This window comes from Hetaerina americana, unplaced genomic scaffold, assembly GCF_022747635.1.
Source record: "Hetaerina americana unplaced genomic scaffold, ioHetAmer1.1.p SCAF_8, whole genome shotgun sequence".
Classification (NCBI taxonomy): domain Eukaryota; kingdom Metazoa; phylum Arthropoda; class Insecta; order Odonata; family Calopterygidae; genus Hetaerina; species Hetaerina americana.
This window is the reverse complement of record NW_027287427.1, coordinates 65,087,396-65,101,092: the sequence shown is the minus strand read 5'-3', so window position 1 is coordinate 65,101,092 and position 13,697 is coordinate 65,087,396. Positions and strand designations below refer to the sequence as shown.

General features: G+C 34.9%; 1 protein-coding gene across 1 annotated transcript in view; it reads right to left on the bottom strand.

The window, feature by feature from the left end:
- LOC139697624 (protein lin-9 homolog) overlaps positions 1-13,697 on the bottom strand; it is a 33,127-nt gene that overhangs the window by 8,654 nt on the left and 10,776 nt on the right. The window contains exons 3-8 of the mRNA XM_071596403.1: positions 13,315-13,580; positions 9,977-10,112; positions 8,134-8,418; positions 4,908-5,234; positions 3,110-3,319; positions 2,795-2,983 (exon numbers count right to left, since the gene is read on the bottom strand). Coding sequence (XP_071452504.1) covers positions 2,795-2,983; positions 3,110-3,319; positions 4,908-5,234; positions 8,134-8,418; positions 9,977-10,112; positions 13,315-13,580 — 1,413 coding nt within the window. The remainder of the gene's footprint in view (positions 1-2,794; positions 2,984-3,109; positions 3,320-4,907; positions 5,235-8,133; positions 8,419-9,976; positions 10,113-13,314; positions 13,581-13,697) is intronic.

Here is a 13,697-nt window from a genome sequence, read left to right as displayed (position 1 = left end):
TTGCAAGCATTGCTGAATGAATCAGTCATTCAGGGCAATCAATATGTGATGAGAATTAATGTAAATAAAACAAAGTTTATGCAGTTTTCTAGGAAGAGAAAAGCTAGGCTAAATATTGAAATAGGAGGGCAAAAACTGGTGCAGGTGGAACAGTTTACCTATCTCAGAAGTGTTTTGAACCAAAATGGTCGTATGGAAGTAGTATGGAAATAATGCAAAGAAACTTTCACAAGGAGGAGGGAGTTGACGACATGGATGTTGAGTAAGGATGTTAAGAAGAGACTCATTAAAACTTTGATATGGAGCGTAGTTATTTATGGCGTGGAAACGTGGTCACTGAGGTAGGAGGATAAACATAGATTGGAAGCTTTTGAAATGTGCTTATGGGGAAGGATGGGAAGGGTCAAGTGAACAGAAAGGAAAACAAATGAGGAAGTGCTAGCATGGTGAAGGAGGAGAGAGGATTGTTGGGAGAAGTCAAAAGAAGGCAGGAAAGATGGATTCAGGGTATTTTGATTGGTGATGGGATGTTGAATACTGTGATTAAGGTGCAAACATTGAGCAAATAAGAAAGGGGAAGGAATTATGATAAGGATGTTCGACGGAATGAAGCACACAGAATTGAAAAGGGGTTTAGTCTAGCACCCCTTTTGAAGTTGTGCTTTTTGCTAGGAGAGGCAAGTTAATGTTTTTTGTACATTTGCTTAACCTCTGTCTATCCAAAACCTACCCTAACCAGTAGAGTACCAATAATAATAATCTAGACCTCTCCAGAACTTCAAGTTATACACTGATTTATCAATCTGCTTCTCTCAAAATCCAAAAGATACATATCCCACTGCTGAAACACTATCAGCTATTTCTTCTTCCTTTTACGTTGGTAAACCTGGATCACCTTAATCCACATAAAGACTTTCTTTAAAAATTTGTTGTCTCAGGCGTAACTTCATGGAATTTGCATAACATATTGAAATGTAATGAAATAATTGACTTTGTAATTCCACACACTTTATTTTAAAAAAACACGACCCAGATTTCGACGTTGAACGTCACCACCACCTGATGATGACTTCGATGTCGAAACCTGGGTCATGTTTTTTTAAAATAAAGTGTGTGGAATTACAAACTCAATTATTCCATTACATTTCGACTTTTTTCAACATTTTTAATAGCCAAGGATAATTTCACCAGAAACTGCCTAAGTTCCTGATAATCTTTAGATTCTAATCCTTTGAAGTGGAACTTAACCTCCTCTTCATACAATATCTTTATCCATGCATTTTCGAAAATAGATTGAATCACCTTCCTTCAAGAATCAGACCAGTTGCAGCATGCAGCTTCAAATTATAATTTTTAATATTCAATATTTTTTATGCTGGCCGAGCAATTGATCTGACCATCCCTAGGGTTAAAATTGTCAATTTCAGAATGGGAGTGGTGATTGCCCAAAATTAAAAGTGCTTTTACCTCATCTTTGGGATTCCCAGAAGATCGATTAGGTATTGCATAATTTCAGGAGTTAAGTGTATGCGTAACCAGTCTGCCATGATAACTATGGTAAACCATTAATATGCCTAATACCCATGAAGTAGTAGGGGGTTCATTCATAAATTTTCTCAGAACTCGAAGTTGTCAACATTTTCCCAAGACACAGTCACATTTGTGAGTACTATCTGCATTAACACACTGAAGTATAGAGACCTTTCCTTACTGATTTTTTGTTAGAGTCACTTTGATAAATTTGCCTGTTTTCTCACAAAGCTCAGCAATCCAGGCCTGCTACATCTGCATTAAACGTTTGACATTATTGCATGTCACATTAGTGCATGCAATTTTTTCCAAACTGGTTCGACTGCATCACCATGAGCACTCATGACTTCATCCTTTTGTCCCAAAAATTGTACCATACTAAACCACCATTAACTGCCACTACTTGTAAATTCTCTACATGTAACTACTTGTGCTGGATCTTGAATTTCAGGGTCATAAATTCCTACACCACCTGATTGCTACTGCTTGTACCACTGCAGGATGTTTTCTTCCAAGTTTTTACATTATGGTAAACTTAGTGTTTTCTAAGGCTCCCAGTAGATATCCTGAGTGGAAACATCAAACTTAAGAGCAAATACCTTATCTTATCTTTATTTTTCAGATTGGACAGTCTTTTGCTATAGCAAACTTATGAACCAAACTACAAACAGGGACATAAGCTTCCAATATCTCAAAAATGTTCGCCTTGTCAGCTATGTTCAAAGTTATGTTTTTTTTACCACCTCAATTTTTATGCCATTTTTGTTACACCAATCTACTGCCAGAAAACTTCAAAAAAAATAAAGTGGTACTTGTTTTGGAAATTAAAAAAGGAAAACTGGCCATCTATTGTAAACAAATGTACTAGAACTGGGTAACAAGCAGCATTGAAATGAACAGGTGTATTATATCCTTCATGCAGCACTGGTAATTTATCATTTAAAATACAGCAGAAAAAAGGATGAATTAAATAAACATAATTTTCACCCATGCACAGAGAAATTCACAAGCAAAGCATTATTTGGCTAAGTATAGCACAGTTTTCTCATCACCACCCACACTACCTGACAAGACTCTGTCCCGGATTAAGTGGGTCTGGATTAGAGAGGGTTTACAGTATTTTCCAGATAAAAAAATCATCAGCAAATTCAGTAACTGATCAGCATAAAAACTTGCAATACAGTTACTGTTATTTGATAACTAGAACTAGTATCTATCAATGCAGAAACATCTTGAAAATACAGTTATTAAATAAAGCCATTACCTTAACTTGCAGCATCAGAGATGTGAGGTCAGTAATGAGTGAATAAATGCTACTGTCAATCCCTGGAGATTTGACCAGATCATGAGGAGGTTTGGCAAACCTTTGTACTATCTCTTTCGCTTGTTCTCTACAACGGTCACGTAAACGTGTTGGTGCCAGCATTGCATCTAAACTTGACTCAGGAGCCACCTAGTATTTATAACATAAAAATAATTAAATTTTTTATTAGGTGCACAAAAAATAACTATTTTAACTTGTCTTTAGGTTTCACACTGCTATTTTAGTTAATATAAGCCAATATTGATTTCAACTAACCTCTTGGCAATAACTTTGAACACCTTTCAGGTAACCTTTTAAATCTCTATTAAGATGATCAAGTTCAATCACAATTCCAGCGTAGCGTTGTTGAAAATCTTCAGGCAAAATTACAGCTCCATACGATTTCATTCGTTCTGCTTCACTATTCATTTCCCTTAACTGGGCTATTTTTTCTTTTTTGACAGTTAATATTTTTGAGAGTCGAACCTGCAGATTAAAACATTAATGTAATCCATTATAAAATTTCATCATGGGGTTTCATACAAGAAATGTAAAAAATTTCAAACCAACGAACATCATAACTGCGGGAGATGCCACGACAGTAACTGAACAGAGTCATCTGCTAATATGCATTCAAATGCACCAATTCTAAATGGTAAAAATCATTTCCAGTCACAATGAATGATTTTCACACTTTTTAATCGTGGCATTATTTATGTCTATGAATGAATAGAAAATTGCCCAAATTTTAGTTCAAGGCCAATTTCAGTTGCAAATATCACCAAAAAACCTTTAGTCAAGAGTACCAGAAGGACACAAAAATGAGAAAAAGTTTTTTTCACAATTTAAATAGCAAATTAATAAATAAAGATAAAAATTCTTGGTTTTCCAGGATGATTTGCTGTTGGGTCTTCATTCTCAAGACTATGCTTTTGTACTGAGGGCAATACCCAAAAATAAGGTGATCACATACATCAAAGCAACTGTGCATACAGGCGCACACCTGTAAGCTTGAGGCAATATTTATGGTAACCTCGATCCATTTTCTAACAATTGTGGTTACTATTTGAAAATGCAGATGGCTACCTGCGGATTACAGCGAGTGTAATACTGATAGTATTTCAAATGAAGGTGCAACAACATCTTGGGCAATTGAATCCCACCAAGTCCATGCCATGACATTGTCATGAAAGAACTTTACATGACTTTAGTACTGTTGCATGATCTTTGTCCCTCAGTGTGGACATGCATGCTACTATACTTCTTCTACAATAACAGTATGATATACATATATATATATATATATACACACACACAGAGCAATGTTCATATGTTTAATTACCTCTGGTAAATAGCCCTAAGGGCATGAAAGGGCACTCCTGAAACACTACAAATTAGCTTTTTTTTTCATTAAAAATACTTTTTGTAATTGGCTCACTGAAGATTCCCCGAATATAATGCCAAGGAAAACTCTAGTAGAGAAGTTTAAATTGTAAAGTAATGCTAAAATTTCAGGTGAAACTTTATTTAAAAGAAGAGCATTGTTTAGAAATAACCTGCAATTTCACTGGATCACTAAAGATTCACCAAAAACAATGCCATAGGAAAATTTTTAATTAAGTTGGAATGATCAACTAATTTTAAAACTGCAAGTGAAACAGAGATAGCTGAATGTACTACAGCAAGGTGAAAGTTTGTTTGTGGTGAAAAGATGCAAGTATGGAAGGACACTTTGTTCTTATCTACAAAAGAGATGAGAGCATCATTCTCAAGGGTGGACGTGGAGACAATTAGATAGAAGGTATCTTCTGACCAGGAGAAGATAATTGGAATGACTTTAATTATAAGCTCTATTAGGAGTATGTATTCATTTGCACTGTCAATTGCATAGAACACCAAAAATAGAAGCAGAGTAATCAATATATGAAAACATAGTAGAACATTCAAACTCTAATAGGAATGCATGATTAATGAAAAAATAAGAAACATTAAATTAAATTTCAATTATATTGTAAGCAGATAATTATTTATTAGCCTAAACAATTAACTTATAAAAATAATGATGATTACTTACAATCATCTCCAAAAACTGGACAGGGAAGCCTCCCAGCATTCCTTCTGTTGGAAGTTCACGGTTTTTAAGACAGACCTGAGTGGCTGGTGCAATTGAATTGGTGGTTGGTGATGCAACTGGAAGAGGTCCAGTCAGCAGAGGATCATTGGTGCTATGAAGATGATTACTGGATGGAGATGATGCAGCCGATGATGCATCTATTGATGATGCCAGTGCTGGACCACTACTGGAAGCTGAAGGCAGGCGAGGTGAATATGGTGTAATGTTTCTTGGTCTGAATTTTTGCGCAAAACTGGAAACTAATATAGTCTCTGGAGGCTCGTTTGACTGCAAAGAATTTTAAAGAAAATAAGACGGTTATGAAGGATATATTTATACATTCAATTTAGAGCACACACAAACTTACATATTTAAAAAACAATAAACACAGTTATCAACCTAAAGATCGATTTGAAAGGTGATGGGGGTCATTTCCTTTCCCTGTGAGTTATGGTTTCCCAGGAGGATGACACCTGAACAATCACACAGCTTGGGTACAGCTGAGGGTGCCCAGAGAGGCACGTCTGGGAATTGTATCCAAGCCCCTAGTTCAATGCTCTACCCCTGGACTATCATGTCCCTCATTTTTTTATATAGGATGTAATATGAGAGATTTTGTCAATGAAAATTGTGATAAATATTAGTTCCACAGCAATGTTCTTTATCCTCACAGCCGTATTTGATTTCAACCTCCTTAATACTCTACACATTATGCCAACAAGTACCTAAGCTAAGCTATCCTCATCTACTTCATATCATCTTTCTTTGTCTAAGATTGCTGGTATTTACCACATAATTCCTTGATGCATGCTATCCATCCTCTTGAATCTTTCAATGAATAATTTTCCTTATTTATATTTGATTGTTTGCTTGAATTTTATCTTCTTACTCCCTGACGGTCCTAGTATTTAAACCAAGTGTTCATTACATTTAAACCCTGTCTCCTGCAGAACTTTTTGCTTTCTAATTATAATCAATTTTTGTCCCTAAACCATAGTCCAATACCTTACAACCATCTCTCCCCTCAACTTCTGTCACGTTGAATCCTCCATCACTACCAAATGTTTCCTGCTAGGAACACTAACAATTATTTCCCCTAATTGATCATATATCTTGTCAACTTCTTCCTCCCTATGATAGCTTGGTGGTATGTAGACCTGATATTACTGATCCAGTCCCTCTATCTTTCAATTTTATCTCACACAGGCCTAAGATATCTATATTTCCTCTCCCTATCTTTTGGGGTATGGATGTTATCTAATTTTCTCACATTCAACATTGTCCTGATATTCCAAGTCCCTATTATATGTGGTTTGGTCCTCTTAAATGTTCACTCCATTGTTCTAGAAGACAGATGTCTTCGCAGGTATCTTGAAGAGGAACAAATGCTGCATGGACTATCTTTCGCCTGGCTTCAACCCTTTGACCTGTCTGGCATGGGTGACCGAACCACGAGCAAATATGCGGATCAATCCTTAATGTCTGAATGTCTGTTATTGTTCTTATTATATAATACTTCAATGTTTCAGCAATTAAATAAACTGGGAATTGTCTGAAATTATATACCACTTAATATTTCAGTGATGAACAATAAGTCACTCAACACTTTGATGCAATGAAACTGCTTTACCCTGGTGAAGACAGTTTGCTCAATACCCATTTGTATCACTTATGCGAGTTCAGTTGCTCTTAAAAGACTAGTTCATCATCTTTTCATATTTACTCTTACTTCTTAAATTAGAATAGGAAGCACTATGAAACACCATAATTTGTTATGAGCTAAAAAATGTAAATCATGGCAGTATAAGGTTTTCAATCAATGGATGTAGCAGCATTAAATTTTTCTGCCAACAGAATATCAATTTTCTCTGTTTTTGCTGTTTTCAAATCAGTACTTAACATCTTTGAGCATCTTAATGGTTATGACATACCATATAAGGAAAATAAACTTAAATTTCTAAGCTGTGTGGGTATTGACATGTGTGCTATAGTAGCTCAAAAAATGGAATATGGTAGTTAAACACAATAGTTTTGAAAAATCAGATTACTATGAATTGATTTATAATTGTCACTGCAAATACAATTAGATAATTTTTATCACTTTTGCCCAAAGATATTACTCATCTTAATGGAGCATTTTATGTTTTGAGTGGTTTTTTGGCCATAAAATACAATCGAGCACCAATTATCAGATTTTCTATTGTTCAATCAGCAGATTATCCACAAGATTGACTGGTTGATTCTTTGCTTTTGTTTTTGCCATATGTGTACATAAGTTGGCATAGATTTTTTGGTGAAAACAATTCATCCTTAAAGACGTTGTTAGATGAAGCTAATCAACAAAAATTCAGGGTTGGAAATTTGGTTCTCAACATAAATAGCTTAACAATACAAAGGGTATGTCACCCAAAATTCAAGACTCATCATGGAACTAAATCATAACAGTAGAATCTATTTCAAGCACCATTTGCAATAGATGCATAAAACGTTTGTCTGACATCTTTTCACAATAATAAACAGGGTGCGGCGCTTAAATCCGGTCAAATGTCAATTTGAATTTCCCACCATATCGTAGTTCCACTGGAGGTCGTGATTGGCGTTGTTGAAAGCTAGAGGTATCTAATAAACAGTCATAACCTCAAAATGGCCAAGATGTCATGTACATGTACGGAGTACAATCAAAGAGTCACCATTTTCGAAAGTGTTCACGCTGGGCGTTATATTCTGAAATAGTGCAATTCTTCTGGTACCCCAGATTAACTGTTTACGATATTGCGGCTAAGTATAATGCTTCGGAGAAGTCTGGGGAAGGTCTTGCTAACCCAGCGAGGAAATCTCATTCGAGGAAACGCATGCTTGTCTGGATTTAAGCACTGCACCCTGTACATTTGCAAAATGGATTCATAAGCAAGGTGGCATTGCTGTTTTTCTTTATAGCTAAAATCTAAAAATAAGAATGCTTATACAAAGCTTTTTATATACAGGTATAATATAAAGTATTACTAAAGTAAACATAAGTTTATCTAGTTAACACTATAAACCGACCAATACTACCTCACTACTATTGGATGTTTTTAAACTAAATTAAATCTGATTTCAAGCGGGTAGATTTTTAAGCAATTTTATCTATGATCAGTTTATACCTGATCACGATTAATAATATCCCAAGTTGTTTTTTTTACATTACCAGAACTTCGAAGTCCCGCACTGAATGAGTTCCCAAGCCCGGACGTTCAAAGGTAATTCTGTAGGTATCATCAGACGTGTCAACAGCATCTATACTGCCTGTGAATAAGCCATCCTGAGGTTTTCTGAGTCGTGCAGTAACTTTGGTTCCAATCACCAACTGCAGTGGAATTTCATCGGGTAGGTCTTCACGTAGATGATTAACATCAGCAGTCTTGCGTTGCTGTAATAGTCTTATCTTCTGTCGTTTTAATTCCAGTTCTCTCCTTTCTTCTTCAAAGAATGCCTATAATTAAGGACTGCATTAATATCATCGAAAACCAAATACTAGCCACTTCAAGAAACTACTGAAGTAGATGAAGGATCTCAGGTTTTCTCGGCGTATGGTATTCAAGAAGTTCTCTCGGGTTTCCCACCGGATCAGGTTAAAGTACACCGACGTTTCGAAGGCTGACTCTGCCATCGTCTTCAGGGTGAAGACGATGGCACAGTCAGCCTTCGAAACATTGGTGTACTTTAACCTGACCCGGTGGGAGCAAAACAAAATTAAAGACCTAAGAATATCATGCGAAATTGAGCTAAGAGAGAGAGAAGGCTTTTTTTATGTTTTTGAATGGCAAAATCCAATAAAATATTGCTCAACTTCAAAAATAGGAATGAAAAACGAATAATTTTTTTTTAGCAGGTTCACTGTGCATTATACACCATAATGGTAGCAATTACTGGCTTTTACTTGTGTTTGGCAAAATTAAAAGGATTTTAAATTTTCCTTTTGTAGTATTTCCTGACAATTTCACGCCTCACTCAAAGGTTTTAGGTAGAAATAACACAAATATGAATCAGGAATGCCTAAGAAAATTTAAACTACCTCCAAAGATAATTTCCTATTACTCTTTAGGCTAAAATAAAATAACATCAAAGGTAAGGTTACGAAAATAAAACAAGATTTTTAATGAAGATAAATAATACCATGGAATACTCCAATAAATAATGCTATTATATCTAACACATAAATGCAGAAGGCAATTTTCCATAAAAACATTTTTGAAAGAGTTCTTTACAGGACAGTCATTTCCCAGGGAGTCCAGAACAGAAATAAGAATTTTCATAATCTCATTTAGTCCCATTCATTTATGTCAACTTTGCATTATTTACTGTTTCTGCTTATTTTTAATGTATTTGTATCAGGGTACAAACCTATATTATCTAGTCCTCAGACTGATTTCAGGACCAATTGTAAACTCAGGCTAGCAATCCTAGTTAATTTCATGAGCTATAAAAATATTTAGGATTTTCTTGGCATTCGAGATTATTTTCCTCAACAATAACATAAATAATAGCAGCTATGTAACATTATACAATTGAAAATTGCATGAACTATTACCAGCCAAAACACCAAGCTTCACAGGACTTTTTTTTGTTTTGACGTTCAAAGTTCTACAGATTATAGTAGTATCAAATGCATACGCAAACAGAATTTATATGGAAACTTTATGAAACATGGTTTAATAAAGCACCAATAGCTTTAATAATCATGAATTATTTACTCAAACATAAAAATAAACTTAACTAAACAAGTTTCTAAATCATAAATTGCCAACCCTCGTTTGCATGTTTAATGGTTATTACATTCAGGATTCTAGGCCCCTCCAAAATGTGCTAATGAGAATTTCTATGAAAATGGCCATTGTTTATTTAAAAATTCAAATTAAATTACTCCATAATCAGGGTGAATTCAATGTTATTAAGGTAAGGCATCCTCCTATCCATTGAATAAATAAGGTTTATGAGATGTTCATAACAGTACAGGTTAAATAAATCAATCTTTGATCTAGATAACACACCTGTGAGCAGCGCCTGGGTTTTCCCATCATTCTTCTAATTTTGCACCACTCAACGCGAGTTAGCTTTCGTGTCTTCAGCTGAGGGAATGATTCTTTGAGACATATCATAAAATCATTGTCACCTTCAAAGAGAGGCCTGAAAAATAAAATTATACTTGTCAACCAACACAGATTAAATAATTTTATTGGTATATATTTATGAATATAGCTGCAAATGGTATAATTGTCAATAGGTTCCACTTTTATGGACGTGTGTGCAATTTTTATTTTCCAAAATCCTTAAGGCATTCTTATAGTATAAATTTTGAGAGAGAAATTAAAAAAATATGCTCTGCACATATACATGATGCTGACCATGCACCAGTACAAATAGATGTCACTCAAAACATCACTAATCAACACAATCACCGCCTATGGCCCTATAAAATTCAAGGCTACCAAGAACAATATTTTGGTTACCACTTTCAAGACAGATTTGAACGAAAAGGGGTATGTTCCAAACAAAGTTCAATTGTGATGAAAAAGATATCTTTTAGAAAAACATCCCAGGTGGATGTACTTCTCAAAGAAAGGAAAGCTTGCACTGGATCATGAGTTAATAAAAGACTGCCTCACTTTCATGCTGTGTGGTAATGCCAGTGGGGAATGTAAGATCAAGCCTCTCCTCATGTGCCATTCAGAGAATCGGCAAGTCTTTCAGAAGAACATTATTCAGAGTAATCTTAATGTTATGAGAGATTGAATGTGAAAGCTTTGGTTAACACGTAGTTTTTCACCACATGAATACACAATTAGTCTGCTCTTCAGTAAAAGTTTATCAGCAGGAGAAAAATAACCCCATGTAGGCTTTCCTTGCCCTGGACAATGCTCCAGCACTTTTTCCAAGATTAGAAAATGAATAGTTGGTCAATAGTTAGCTTTGTCAAGATAAGATATTGCCCCCCAATACCACTTCTCTAATGTAACCCATGGACCAGCATGTAATGATGAATATAAAAATTTTTAACCAAAGGCTATGCAACAGAGATGTTTTGAAGTTACAAAAGAAACAGAAATGACATACCAAGAATTCTGATTGGATCATTACAACATATTTTTTTAATGAAGGTATTCCCACCCAATTACCACTGCCTGATAATCACTGAAAAGGCATGGAGGGTACTGTAAATAATGATAATGAATTCTTCCCGGAAAAACCTCTGCCGTAATAATGATACTGCAAGGAGGTTCATAGGCTTTGAAGAACCACCTGTTGTTCCTGATGTAACAACCGTGAGCAGGACTATCGCTTTGGAACAAATTTCTTCAGGGAGGAAAGAGGGAGATGCTGGAATCATTTCCACCGCTGAAATCAAGGATCTCTTCAGCACATAGTCAAAAACTCAGGCAGACGTTGCACCCTGATAAATCCCTGGTTAACAGGTGTGTTACTTTCTCAATGATAACATAATTTAATGTTTCAGGAAGTTCAAAGACATCATCAGCATTCAATGAGTTTGGAACGATGGCTTTCAGGAGACACTACAACCTGTAATCCCAAGCCCCTCTACATTGATAACTTAGCAAAAGCAACAAAAAGCAAAGAATGCAGAGATCAGATCCATCAGAGAACATTTTATCATAGGAGGTCTACTAATTGTCTTTCAAGCAATATTACATGTATATCTCCTACTACTCTATGTCAACATCACTCCTTAAATAAAAATACAGGTTTTTAAGCTGGAGTTTTTTCAAGTTTTAGGTAAATACAGGTTTTGGTAATTTTAATTTACATTTGTATCCAAATACTATTAATATTTATCAGTATTTGACCTTAAAATGGCCTTTAGTGTTAAAATAGTTTTACTAATAAGAGTTTGTGAGACCCAGGAACTGATTCATCCAGTTTCTCTTATTTCAAAGGGAAAAAAATTGTCTTGTTACTCAAACAGGTTTCTGGAACATTTTAAGTTTGGAATTCCAAGAAGTCACTGCATTTTGCAGATGAAGCTCTTTTAAATTCTTGTCCATGTTGTTCCATCTTGAAAGACTGTTTTTTTCAGTCATTTCCACAGATTTCTTCAGATCAGGCAAAGCCAGCTAGAATGCCCATGAAAATGTCTTTTAAGATGATCAAATACGAGATCACCTGAATGATTACTCCATCAGATCATCTCCAGATTCATATAAATATACTTGCTAAATGTTTCAACTGATATCCCTAACATCAATTTCATAGCTGAATTACAGCATATGATAATTTACTTGAAACCCACATTATAGGATCACTAAAATTACCCTATAATTGATGACACTGACAGTAGATTGCTTACATGGTAATTCATTCAATATCATCAGGCCATTGTACAGGATTTAATACGACAACTTTACGCCATTAACAGGATTTGGCAAAAATATTAATAGTATCCGGGGTATACAGAAATTATCCAAAAAATCACCTCTTATGGCGTCTCTTTTGTATCATCAAGAAATTCCCCAGGTTTTCAAGCAAAATCATTTTCATTTTACAGTTTCACCAAAATAATGAACTAATTAAGATTGCAAACATTAAATAAATGATGTAATTGCAACTCAGCCACACAGAAAATTACCAACATCATTATTATTATTATGAAAAGCTTAAAATTTAAATTGCTTGCACCAATCTATTTATAGGCAACTAGCAGGCCTAGTAACAAAATTACACTTTCCTACACAAAATAAAGACTACTGAAATCATTTATGTATGATAAACAATTAAAATTAAAGAATATATAATAAAGCAAAACATCAGTCAATTATTGTAACACTTATTTGCCACTGCATATTTTCAGTGAATTATATTCAGCTCATTAAAAGGAATTTTCTTTCCTAGCAGATTGACGATGGCAGAATACATACTAATTTCCTTTAGTTCTCCAGAATAGAAAAATATTCTGGCAGTTTTAGTTTTATAGGTTTTCCCAGTCCCAATTCAGTGAATACTCAGATTGCATTTCACATATAACTTCAACTGCATAGGACCTTGGATAATTGAAGTGGCACAATTTTGGGAAAGTGAGAATTGATGACTGATTAACATTTATTTGTTTGACTTAATTTTTGTTCTCTTTCTTAGCAAGCATAAAAATTGGCATACACAGGACCATAAGGGTTGACTTCTATGTGTAAACATGTCACTAATTTAATCCTTAATAAAACATAAAAGATATACCTAAATCCAAACTGTAGCACTTTTTTCTTGGAAATCATTATCAAAGATCCAAAGGCAAGAAAACATGCAAGTTATGTATTTCCACAGAACATAGAGAAGCTGTTATTATTTTGAAAAATTTAAAATAATCATGAATACATCTTACTTGTCAATATTGCTGTAAAACCACTCATAGCACACCCATTTATGAGCTTTAGGTAGCTTCAGGAGATTACGAAGGCGTACACCAATTTTCTGAGCCACTTTTTTGTCTGGCGAAGTCACAACTGGTTCAATAACAACTTCTAGTTTAGGCTTTTTGGTGGCTCCTTTAATTATGGGTGGCTTCTTTGGAGAACATCTTGCAACCACTGGTGTCACCATGTTTTCATCAAAGAACAGTCTACGATTCTTTTTCCTAATACGGGCAGGCTGCAATGATAAAAAAAATTACTCATAAGTGAGAATAATGCAATTAGTAGTAGTAGTAGTAGTGTTTAGGGGAGGCGACTGAGAGCTGAGGTCATTTGCGCCATTAGTGATGGACAG